At 38.9% G+C, this 13,433-nt stretch overlaps 1 protein-coding gene across 1 annotated transcript in view; it reads right to left on the bottom strand.

Moving 5' to 3' along the window:
* The window catches only part of ptprfa (protein tyrosine phosphatase receptor type Fa), a 223,700-nt gene that overhangs the window by 42,549 nt on the left and 167,718 nt on the right, over positions 1 to 13,433 (bottom strand). Inside the window, exons 11-13 of the mRNA XM_046050075.1 lie at positions 12,467 to 12,576; positions 8,414 to 8,446; positions 7,751 to 7,848 (exon numbers count right to left, since the gene is read on the bottom strand). Of these exons, the coding sequence (XP_045906031.1) occupies positions 7,751 to 7,848; positions 8,414 to 8,446; positions 12,467 to 12,576 (241 nt within the window). The remainder of the gene's footprint in view (positions 1 to 7,750; positions 7,849 to 8,413; positions 8,447 to 12,466; positions 12,577 to 13,433) is intronic.

The following is a 13,433-nucleotide window of genomic DNA, read 5'->3' as shown; positions in this document are numbered from 1 at the left end:
GCGCAGTCACCAGATCTGAACCCCATTGAGCTGTTGTGGGAGCAGCTTGACCGTATGGTACGCAAGAAGTGCCCATCCAACCAATCCAACTTGTGGGAGCTGCTTCTGGAAGCGTGGGGTGCAATTTCTCCAGATTACCTCAACAAATTAACAGCTAGAATGCCAAAGGTCTGCAATGCTGTAATTGCTGCAAATGGAGGATTCTTTGACGAAAGCAAAGTTTGATGTAAAAAAGATCTTATTTCAAATACAAATCATTATTTCTAACCTTGTCAATGTCTTGACTCCATTTTCTATTCATTTCACAACGTATGGTGGTGAATAAGTGTGACTTTTCAGGAAAACACAAAATTGTTTGGGTGACCCCAAACTTTTGAACGGTAGTGTATATATATATATATATATATATATATATATATATATATATATATATATTAGTGGTGGGCATAGATTAATTTTTTTAATCTAGTTTAATCTCACTGTAATGTTGGAATTAATCTAGATTAATCTAGATTAAAATGGCTCATTTGAATTCTGCCGAAGGCATTCAGGATATGTGTGCTACCCAAATAATGACTAAAAGTAAGTCTTTGAGAACGGGTTTATCAAGCCAGGTGGCGCATTAGACCAGGGGCTCATCTCCTGTTTCCAAAATGCATCACAAACTGCTTGAGAAAACCATTGGGAAGCTTCTTAAAAATAAATTTTCCTTGAAGCAAACCCGGCGGCTTCATAGCTGCATCCATGTTAGCACGTCACGTTTGATGTGGTAATTTCACAGTAGGCATCCACAAAGACTCGTTCTCGCCCCCTACAGTGCAATTCGGCCAGGTATACATCTGCACTAAAATATCAAGGTGAAAGTCATCATAGCTTGCGTAGTAGGCCTACATCTGCAGCCTGTTTTCCTAGTCTACTGTGAAGACCCTGTTATTTGGCTGTGAGCATCCTGGTGGTCCAGCCTGCAGCCTAGTGGACTCTGCCCCCCTCCCACCTATCTAAATAAGGTAGAATGGCTGCGTTTCGGGACGAATGAAACACCTGTTTCAATCGTCCCGACAGTGACTCTTGACGTTTAAATTTCACTAGCTTCTAAACTGTAAAACTTTGACATTTAAAACTTCAGGATGTGTTAAAGTACTAACTAATCCTTTATATGATCATGACCATGGCACATGGAACAATAAAGACAACTCGTCATTCAAAAAGAAAAGATTGCTTGAGTGAATTTACTTTCTGTGACTGAAAACAGCTTCTTTCATATAACTCTGTGAAAGTGTGACGTATCCACCTGATTTTTCCCTTTTCTGTTAAGTACTGTAGACTGTATGTGCTGAGGTAGTTTGGCATATCAGACTTGTATGGGCTCCGAGAAAATCGCAAAAAAAGCGTTCGCATCAACTGTGTTAACCTTCTCTGGCTAGTGAATCAAATCAGGACGCGAGTTTTAGGTGAATGCTTTCAGGCCCGGGTGTTTTTAATGGTTGTTTATTTTGAATTTCAGAGTCATTTTGGCTGTTATATTGATACATCAGATAACTCCTATGCTGCTACGGAAAGATTTAGGCTAGGAAACGTGTTTTGGGTTGGGAGGGGTAACAGGTGTTTATGAGTACTGCTGTTTGGACTGAGAGAGACACTCATGATGATCAGCTACGTTTCTATAATATTGGTGAATATTGTTTTTTTTCTTATTTTGGTGTGGGCATCTTTGATGCTGATTTCTGTGGATCATTGAATGCCCTACCTGTCTCTTCCCTGCCTAGTTGGCGCGTTTTAGTGCCCTTTCCCTACGGCGGACTGATGCCTCTGTCCCGCTGTTGTCAGAGTATGTTGGGTGGTCAGTAGAGCACACATTATAGGCAGTGAAATTGAGAACAGACGGAGCAACTTGAGGCTTTAGTCTGTTGGTGAACAACTAGTTTACCAAACTCAAAGGTCTTCTCCTCAATGTAATCCTCCTCCAGAAAATGTTCACTGCAAACCCTGGAGTCAGCGCACATCAGAGGGCTCTCTCTCTTCAGAGCCGTTAGCCAGCGTTAGCCTCCCTTTTGTCTTCTTCTGTCCTGTGGCTCCTCAGTCTCCATCTTCCACTAAGCTACCTGTCTTTCACTGTCTCTTCCACTAACTTACCTCTTTCTATCGCTATCTTTGTCTTTCACTATTTCTGTCGTTCACTATCTCTCTTTCACTGTCTCTTTCACTATCTTTGTCTTTCGCTATCTCTGTCATTCACTGTTTCTATCTTTCTCTATCTCTTTGTCTTTCAACTGCGTTTTTACTGAACTCGGGAAATACAGAAACCACAATCCAGAAACAAACGAAAATGTAAAAATGTAAAAATGTTTCCAGTGGACAACAAAAAGGGATGAAAAGCTGTCTGGACACGGAAGTCCTGCCAGTTTTTTTTGTATCTTCAGCTCATTTTCCAACAACACTCAGGTCACCCAGGGTCTCTCAGGGTCACCATATTTTACTCATTTGATATGGCTTAGAAATAGATGTAATCATTATTATGTAATGAATAGAAGTGCTGTTATAGAGGCCATAAGCACTATTCACGGTCTCCAGTAGTCCCCAAATAGAATGGGTAATTTATCTGACGTAACAAGCTGTGAGATCCTCTGGCAGGTCTCATTTTAAACACAGCCATTATCAGCATTTCATTTCAAGCCTTGCTGCTTTTACTATGGACTAATGGCTAGTAACTCTTATACAACAGGACGCAGCAGGACATACAGTGTGTGTGTGTGTCTGAGTGAATGTGAGACCAATTGTCTCTCCCTAACCCTTAGTCTCAAGATCAAAGTTTATTGAGATCTAAAGTATCAGATACCTGCACAGCATCTTACACATCAGCTGGGGTGATTCTTGATTAATAGCAAAGACTAAGACCAAACATTCACACGGTAGCCTCAACTAACCTCCATCTGAACCAACCACTTGTTGAACCCATTAAAAAAGTAGAACTATATCTACCTTGGGTAAAAACATTCAGTCTACAACATTGGTTTTTTTTAGACTTGGAGGAGGCTAATGACTGTCCCCCTCAGGTTGCCTTGTGGAGAGTGCTGCGAGAATACACAGTGCAGTAGTTGTTGAGGCATCCAGTCCTTATATAAGTGGAGCAAGAGTTTGGTCCATAATCTACTTTGCTGAAAAGAGGTAGGATTGGGAGTGAGTTGCTGCCTCAAGTGAAGATGGGGCTTTTCAGGTCTTGCTGACATAACGGTAAGATGGAACACAGTAATTAACACTGGATTGGTGCAGCATAAGAATAATGCAGGTATTATACTAGACTGGTGTGGTGAAGATGGAGCTGAATCTGAAAATTACAAATATCATCTAGAAATTGAAAGGTATATTGAAAGGTAAATGTATTTATTTTTTCCTGTTTACCTTATGGACACCAGTGAGTGAACACTGTAATCAAGTGTTTTTGTATAAGAATGTTTTTTGCATTATGCTTAGGCTATTTTCATTGTTGTGGCTTATGTTCAAGTTCAGAGAAGTGAAGTAATACTTTTGATATGATTGATGCTTAATTATAAAGATAATCATTTCAACATTTGAGCAAACTCTGTATATCTAATTTTCTTTTAAAAAAGTGTAGGCTAATTGATTTCTGTGTCTAGCCTTATATATTTGTATGTGCTATGAATGGTGTATTTCTAGGGAGTTTTTGAGGGTGCACCCATAACCATAGCATACCTTGAAAACTTAGTGTTCAGATAGGCTACTTGGTGGTAAGTCCCAAATGTTTGTAATTTGTAATGAGGATATGAACATAATTGCCAAATCTAAACCTAGTTTGAACAAACTGGGTTAGTCTACAAAATTAGCGATCTGGTGGTTTATGTGGCCTGGGATGGAGTCAAATTCCCAGCCTGAATTATTGTGCCACTCCACCCCTGAACTGTAGACACATGTTGATATACTCACACATCCTGAAGGAATTTGGAGTAGAACCATTGGTGCTTTGCATCAAATAGAGTTCAGGCATCCAATAACATTAGCTAATGAATGCTTTACTGTGGAGGTTTTCTGGGCACTATACAAGTACAAGGAGATCCCAGGGACAATGGGATTAATTCAATTCAATTCAATTTTATTTATATAGCGCCAAATCACAACAACAGTTATCTCACAGCGCTTTTCATAAAAGAGCAGGTCTAGACCGTACTCTGATTACACACCCCAACTAGCCTGGGGACATTTGGGAGTCACCGAGTGAAAGATGGAGGATGTGGCTGGAGAGACTAATATCTGGACAGCCTCGATTTAGGCTGCTGCCACCACAACCCAAACCCACATAGGGGCAGAAAATGGTAAATGGATGGACTTTACTTCTAAAGCATTTGTCACAAACACACAGGCACATTTGAACACGTAAACAGAATGAGGCAGGAATGACATCGCCAACCTTGCAATTAATGTACAACCCGCTCTACCTGTCAAGCTACAGCTGCCCACGAAAATGAATGGATGGATGGGTCAAAACAAATCTGATTCTAGTCCCTGTAACTTCAGAGAGAATGATAGACCTGTCCACTTTCTTGCTGTTATTTACCTGTGGTGTTCAGACAAAGAAGGAATTTAAGCATCAGATTTCAACATCAGCTGCCTTTTACTTCTTAAACTGCATTAAGTTATTTTCCTGTACCTGGTTTAGAATACATTCTTAGTACTAAAGAAGTCCAGTAAGGCTCTAACATTGTTGAAAAAGTTGATAATCTTAGCTTTTTAAAATCTCCTTCCACTTTACAACTAAAATAGAGCCTGCAAATATATTTTCTCCTCATCAACTGAAGATTTCTTGCTCTTTACTTACACTACTGAAATCAACTAGACATACAGCATAACAGATCAACAGCTAGGTTGATGTGCTATGCTGAATATATGTATCTTGCAAAACAGGACAGTATATTGGACCTACTCCACATTATGTTATTGGGGCGGCTGTGGCTGTGGTAGAGCGGGTTGGCCGTTAATCGGAAGGTCGGTGGTTCAATCCCTGGCTCCCCCCTGGTTGCATGCCGAAGTGTCCTTGGGCAAGATACTGAACCCCGAATTGCCCCTGGCGGCTATTCCAGTGTATGAGTGAGTGTGAATGTTAGTTTCCGCTTAGGAATGTGTGTGAATGCAGATGTAGTGTAAAAGCGCTTTGAGTGGTTGAAAGACTAGAAAGGCGCTATACAAGTACGGAGCATTTACATTATGTCCATGTTGGCTTTGCATAGCATTAGAACAAATTAAAGGTAATGTTAAATGAGCCTTACGTCAACTCAGCAGGGTTCATAATACTCAATAAATCAGAGCATCTGAGTATCTCAAAGACTACTTTGGAGGAACTCATGACCTCTAGACTACAGCTAGTTTTGCTGACTTGTACTTGCTCACGTTTAACACCGAGCTCTTTATTTGTTATATGCACAACAATTACAGTGAAGCAGTCGTTCAATCATGCAGGTAAGACACAATGCAAAGAAAGTGTTCAGTTTATCTGAACATGTGTAAAGGTACTTTGTCAGATATACATACACCAAGATTCATCCTCTGCATTTAACCCATCCCTGAAGGGAGCAGTGGGCAGCCACTGTACTTCACCCGGGGACCAACTCTAGACTGAAATGCTGTGACAGGTCAAACGGCACTGACTGGAAAACCTACCTAACATGTTTTTGATGGTGGGGGAAAACAGAGCACCCAGAGGAAACCCACGCACACACGAGGAGAACATGCAAACTCCACACAGAAAGGCTGGGATGACCAGGGTTTGAACCCAGGACCTTCTTGCTGTGAGGCCCCAGTGCTATCCATTAGACCACCGTGTTGTACTTGTTTCTTTATGTTGTATGGTGGCTAGAATTTAAACAGTTACGTTTGTATGTTAAAAATAAATAAAATAAAGTTACCACCACCAGTTTAAAAAGAAAGGCAAATTAGGGCCAATGGAAATCTTAGTTGAAATAGTAAATATTTAGCCTAGTGAACAAAGTTGTGAGTTTAGTGTGAAACTAATGTAACTAATTACATTGTAGCAGTTAGTAGAAGGTACAAGGTTTCTTTGTCACATTACAACAGGTTGTCAAGTAAAATTAAGTTTGTAACTCCCTTCTGCTATGTAGTAGACATTATAGAGTAATACAAAAGCAGTGATAACAAGTCCTGAATTTTATTATGTCATCCATGACATTTTGTTGTGGTGTGTGATTGAATTTTTTTCCTTCTCACAACATCAACTAACAATCATCCCTGCTAAAGTATAAATGTGAAAGAGACCACAACTCTAATAATATCATTGATTGAATAAGGTGAGACAATTGTCGACTGACCCTCAGTTTATTTTCTATACATAAAAATACACTACAGTTACACCTACTACAAAGATATTCTGCAATGATAAAAAATTATTACTGTTATCATATTTTTGGTTTTCCAAATAATAGTTTATATTATCCTATTCAGATATTACTTTTCATTATAAGAGAAGTAAATGCAAATAAGCATGCTTATCATTTGAGATATGGCTTAGTATCCTCCAGTTTCATTTGTTTCATCTGAATATTCCTGTTATAACATATTTTTAACAACTCACTAGATATTCTAATGTTATATTGTTTGGCATACAACCTATCTCTAAAAAAGTTCCTTCCATGTCAGAATATTTGGGAAGTAAAAAAAACTGGAAAAGGTAAAGACAATAATTCAGTTGCTGTTTCATAATTTATATGCTGTACATAAACAGTCAACCCATCTGTCCTGGTTTATCCGCTTGGAAATTCTCCACTTTAAATGCAAAGTACTTTCCTTTGTAGGACATCAACAAGCCATAATCCCTCAGTGGCTTTTACAGTAGGAGAAAGCAGCGGGATATTATTCTTGGAAAGGAGGCATAGAATTTATGCACACTTAGCAGCATGCTTTTTTGTTTACCAATGCTGAACTTTAACACTGCGATGGTAAGTCAGCTCAAGAAGAAAGTTGTCTGGAAAATGTGAGATATTTTAATAAGAACGTAGAATTTGGATTTTCCAGATGGGCATGGGCAGATATATATTTATCCCTGTCCTGTACGAAACAAGAAGCCGTTTATTTAAAAGAAAATTCAAATACATGTAAAAAAGAAACATCCGACAAGAAAATGCAATCAAATAAACAAATCAAAATGATTAAATAACACAATAATAAATAAATAAATAATAATTACAGCAAAGAAAATTTTTGAAATCATCCAACATCACTAAGTAACAAGAAAAACTCCATGGACTGTGTACACACACACACACACACACACACACACACTGTGTGGGGTGCAAACATTACTGTTGTGAAAGAAAATTACCTGCTTTTTCATATTCAGACTGCAGCATTAGAGGCTTTAAGACAATGGTGGGTTGCTCACTTGACAATTTTAACTACCTTATCGAGTATCGCCCTGGAAGGGACCATACTAATACTAATGTTCTGTCTAGGCTTCCAGTTGCCCCAACCGATCCTAACCCTAACCCCCAAGCTGACCAGAAGTGTGAGCATGGTCTGCAGGACATATATAAAACAACAAAACAGCATTAGTAAAAACCTTTCTAATAATATGACATTATAATACAATAATATGTCATTTAGAGGGAAGCTGATCAGTTCCAAGACATATAAACACCACAGGATCCATTTCCTAGTATTTCTACAAGATTCATCAGAACATTGTATATATATAAATTGTAAAATGTATAATAGTAGGAAGCGTTACCTCATATTCCTGAGAGAAGCGCAGACCATCATTGGCCTTGAGTCTCTCTATATGGTCTGCCAGGTCACAGATTGCAATGGGAGGATGCTCCCTCATCCCTGCACCAAAAGGATAAGTGGTAAGTACAGTCCATCACACACACACACACACACACACACACACACTGGACGATACAACCAGAAAGCACATGTATGTTGAAGGCTCAGAGCTAACTGATCACAGTGATATGGTGCAACAGTGAGAGTGTTATGGGGTGAGCAGAGGGATGTGCAGCTCTTCAATAGCATGCTATAGCCACACTGGTGATACGAGTCAAAGATCATGCTGATTGGTTGAAAAAATCCCATAAAGGGATAAATAGGTCATTGGGAAGGTGTCACATGTGTGGTTGGGGTGTTACATACAGAATCTTACACTCATATTTGTTTCTATATATCTCTGATTTATTGATGTCTTGCTACTGTATTTCACTTCTCTTTTTCATCTCTCAGTTTTGATGACAACCATTTGGTGTAAATGGCTGTCGTGGACAGACCATGAGAAGAGGAGGTGAATGGATTAATTAAGAGGGCTCTAGTTCAAATGGCTGCTGTGTAAACAGAAAGGGAAAGAGGCAAGAATAGGAGAAAACATTAGTAAAACACAAGAGGAATGAAAACTAACTTGGAGTGTTTGGGCAGCTGAGGGCACTGGAACCTGTGGGGGAAAGACCAGGCAAAACAAACAGCACAGGGGTCAGTTAGGAGAAGACAGAAAAAAGAAAAGAACACAGGGAGAACTGAGAAAACACCTGTATATGTCTGTCCTCTGCACTGTTCTTTATGCATCTGTAGTAAATCTCATTATTATATTTTAAATCTCAAATATTCATTGCATCCTTGCACAGATGAAGTGACTTTGTGATGAAGTGTTTAGCCATGCCAGCAGGGTGGCTCTAGGGATGACAATGTTGATCACTGGTTGTTGGTCAGTTGATCAGTCCACCACCTAAAGTCATGGTTACTTTATGTTTCTCTCCAAAACAATGTACCTGCATTCCGCTCTGAAAAAAGTGATGTCACGTTTCTGAGCGGGTATTAAATAAACATTGATCAGAGCAATCAAAAACTGTAAAGAGTTTATGGGAGCGACATTACAGTTTGTAGTCAGTTAGTGTGATGATATACTATATACAATGACACAAAATGCTAGAATAATACAATTATAAACTAATAGGTGTACTAGTAAATTAATTAATATCAGATTATGATATTGATTTATGTTGTCTTACTGAAACCTGGCTGGGTGATGGAGAATATGTTAGCCTAAATGAATCCACCCCTCCCAGTCATATTAATACTCACATTCCTCGAGGCACAGGCCGAGGAGGTGGAGTTGCAGCTATCTTCGACTCTAGCCTACTAATCAGCTCTAAACCTAAACTAAACTATAACACATTTGAAAGCCTTGTTCTTAGTCTTTCACACCCAAGTTGGAATTCAATTCTTTTCGTTATAGTGTACAGAGCACCTGGTCCGTACTCTGAATTCTTATCTGAATTTGCAGAGTTTTTGTCAACTTTAATCCTTAAAACGGACAAAGTTATTATTGTAGGGGATTTTAATATTCATCTGGACATGTATCTCTCTATTAGATTCAATTGGCTTCTCTAAAAAGTGTTCATAAACCGACACACTGTTTTAATCACACCCTCGACCTTGATTTGGTATATGGTACTGAAATTGAACATTTCCCACAGAATCCCTTTTTTATCTGAACACTGTTTGATAACTTTTGAGTTTGTATTGCTGAACTACACCTAACTTCCATTAGGCAAACATTTCTATAGGAGATGTCTATCTGATAGTGCTGTAGCTAAATTTAAGGATGTGATTCCATCAGCTTTTAATTCATTATCAAGTCACAAAGTAACGGATGCCAGCAGCGTACTACTCGTCATTAATAGAGGAAAATAGGAACAACCCCAGGTTTCTTTTCAGCACTGTAGCCAGGCTGACAGAGAGTCACAGCTCTATTGAGCCAAGTATTCCCATAGCTCTCAGTAGTTACGACTTCATGAGCTTCTTCAATGAAAAGTATTAGAAACAAATTTCACCAAGACCTGCCCTCAACTGGCACCGACTTATCTCTAAACTCAGGAACCTTAGAAACAGCTGTAGAACCAGATACGTATATGTTTAGACGGTTTTGCTTTTGCTATCTTCAATAATTTCTTCATCTAAACCATCAACCTGCCTCTTAGACCCCATCCCGACTAGGCTGCTTAAAGAAGTTTTACACTTCGTCAACACTTCTTTACTAGATATGATCAATCTATCTCTATCAACAGGCTATGTACCACAGTACTTTAAAGTAGCTGTAATTAAACCTCTTCTGAAAAAGCCCAACCTTGATCCAGATGTTTTAGCCAACTATAGACCTATATCTAACCTTCCATTTCTCTCTAAGATCCTGGAGAAAGCAGTTGCTAAACAGCTGTAGCTATAGTTTATTTGAGGATTTTCAGTCGGGATTTAGAGCTCATCATAGCACAGAGACAGCACTGGTGAAAATTACTAATGACCTCTTAATTGCATCATATCCAATTACAGAGACTGGAACATTTCATTGGCATTAAAGGAACCGCTCTAAGCTGGTTTAAGTCCTATTTATCAGATCAATCTCAGTTTGTAGATCCAAAGTAAAACTCCCGTTTCACTCCCGTATTTTTCCTCCCGTGACGCATTATCTAAAGATATAGTTTCCCTTGATGGCATCGCCCTGGCCTCCAGCACCACTGTGAGGAATCTTGGAGTTATCTTTGATCAGGACATGTTGTTTAAGTCTCACATTACGCAAATTTCAAGGACCGCCTTTTTTCACCTACGTAATATTGTAAAAATCAGGAGTCTAAAAATGATGCAGAAAAACTAGTCCATGCATTTGTTACTTCTAGGCTGGATCACTGCAATTCCTTATTATCAGGCTGCTCGAAAAAGTCCATTAAGACTCTTCAGCTGATTCAGAATGCTGCAGCACGTGTTCTGACAGGAACCAGGAAAAGAGATCAGATTTCTCCTGTTTTAGCTTCTCTGCATTGGCTTCCAGTAAAATCCAGAATAGAATTTAAAATCATTCTTCTTACCTACAAAGCTCTTAATGGTCAGGCACCATCTTATCTTAAAGAGCTCATAGTACCTTACTACCCCACCAGAGCACTGCGCTCCCAGAATGCAGGGTTACTTGCATTTTCACATCAACATCAAATATTACCAAATTGAACACGTACTAATCAATTCACAGCAGTAAAAGTTGTACATTTAATGTTTTACTCAAGTAAAATAACATTAGTACTTATTTGGTACTAACCATAACTGTCAAATAAAATGTTGTGGAGTATTTGCCTTATTTATATAGAAGTGAAATAAATTTATACATAATGGAAATACTAAATTACAGTAAAGCGTCTTTCACAGTTTTGACTTCATAGTATGAGTAAAGATGATATCATCTGTCAGTTTATTTGTGTCTGTTGTGAATACACTGGAAGTTACACCCAGTTAGATTTCAATGCCAGGGAACTAAGTTTGGCAGTCAAATGAGTTGATGAATTTATGTTGGTGTAAACAACATCTGCCAAATTCCCTCCTACTGCTACAAGAGGTAAAGGCCACCCCTCTGATTGAGAGAGGAACATGGACAGAAAACAATGACAAACTGTGAGTTTAAAACCTCCCACTGAAAGACAGAGAGAAGAGAAGAAGTTGTATGGGTGTAGGAGAGACACAGATAAAAGTAACCGGTAATAAGTGAAATAGTCTGGAGAGTGACTGAGGACAAAAAAACAAAGTAAAGCAGAGAAAGACAGTTACAGACAGAGAAAGTTACAGGGCCAAAAAGGCTGCATAGGGGAGAGGAGGGGTGGGCAGGTGGATGAACAAAACATCTGACTTCAATACAAGACACCGCTCTTCGTTTCCAACATTGTTTTTTTTTTTAAAGCATGGCCATGATCATCCTCTAATCTTAACCACGTTTTTACTATTGTAACTATGACTATGAAGGTCCCCTAACCTTAATGATGCACTTGTTTTTTAACACTTTCCCTTACTGTAACCACAGGCTGTCTGCCACAGAAAAACGACCATATAGGTTGTTTTAGCCCCACAAAATTATGCATTTACATTTATTGTGGGAACAACATCTAGTGGCCGTACAACGCAAACACATGACAAAGACAGTCACGTGCTATAAATAGCCTTAAAGTTGTGTTTTGGTGGTGGTGGATAGGGTGGATGGATAGTAAGTTAGCTGCTTTTCAGCTGCTTTTTTTCATGTCTGCGTAATCAGAAGGATCAACAGCTTCATTGAAAAATATTTGGTTCTTTGATAAAAAGTCCTGCCAAAAGCCAGATTCAACCAGTAGTTTTATGCTGATCTAACCTGTAGAAATCCTCTAACTGTGAGCCATACAACATTGCCTCTGGAAAAAATTAATGTTATTCCAGATGCGGGGTGTCCAAATTGCTCCAGCTACTTCACAACTCTATAGTCTGGCTCTCCCTGCAGTTTTTGCATTTGAGGTACAATAATATTTTGAGAATATCTGCACAGTATGTAAGAACCAGAGACATACACCTAAGTAGATACAGTATCTGTCAGTATTATTATGACCACAAACAGAAAGATCATTTGGGACATTTTTTTAAATGTGTGTGTGTGTGTCTGTGCCCATGCCTTGTGTCTGATAGTTGAGTCTCCTCATCTCCACAGGGTCTGAGGAGTGGGCAAGCAGAGAGTCCTTGACCCCCGCCATGTGCTCGTCCTTGGCTGGAGATGTTCGTTTCCTGGGGGAAAGAAGAAGTGGCATGAATAGAGAAGGTAACTATGTGCCCAAGGCCAAATCAGTGACAATTTGAAAATGAAATCTTATTTAATTCTTTACATTTTCTTTTTTTCTTACCAAGAGCAAAAGTAACTTGTGTGTTTTTAGGTCTAAATGGAGATTCCATCAGGTTATTGAAAGGCTCAGGGCCATCTATTTCTGCAGTATGGTAGTACACTATAATATACTAATAAATCAGATTTATTTTTAAACCGTTACTGTGAATAATTTCTAGACATTTGATAGTTGCTTTCCATACATTTGACAGTTGACATACTGTGCGTCATGAGTAAATGCTGTGTGCTCTAAATGCTGCTGAAGTGAGAGGTGATTCCCTGTTTGGTAAGTACATGTCCCTCGTCTGAGTTATGGAAGTGAGGACCCATGGTGAATGTCGCTGAATGTTTGAGATTTAAACTTAAATTAAGTAGTGATAAGGAGCAGATTTGACAGAGTTGTAACTCTGAGAAAAGGTTAAGGTGGTATTACATTTGTGGTAAAATGGGGCTGGTGGGGGTAAATGTTACACTGCATTATATACAAATGTACAGCCGCATTTCTACCAAAAGTACAATTTTCAATTCAAAGTAAATTTTCAAAGAACTAAAAGGTTCCTTCAGCCCTTTGTTGTGTGTGTTTCCACTGTGGGCTAAAGATCTGGAAAAATAAGGCCAATTACTCCACTGTTCTTACTCTGACGTATGAAATGTACGCCATACAAAGCGGCGGACAGGCAACGTTATTTATGCAACAGTAACCATGGAGGACATTCAAGTTGTGCTGCTGTTGTTCGTGATATGTTATGGGAATTTTGGTCAG

Source organism: Micropterus dolomieu, linkage group LG05, assembly GCF_021292245.1.
Source record: "Micropterus dolomieu isolate WLL.071019.BEF.003 ecotype Adirondacks linkage group LG05, ASM2129224v1, whole genome shotgun sequence".
NCBI lineage: Eukaryota > Metazoa > Chordata > Actinopteri > Centrarchiformes > Centrarchidae > Micropterus > Micropterus dolomieu.
The sequence above is the reverse complement of the archived record's forward strand: the minus strand, read 5'-3'. Positions and strand labels throughout refer to the sequence as shown.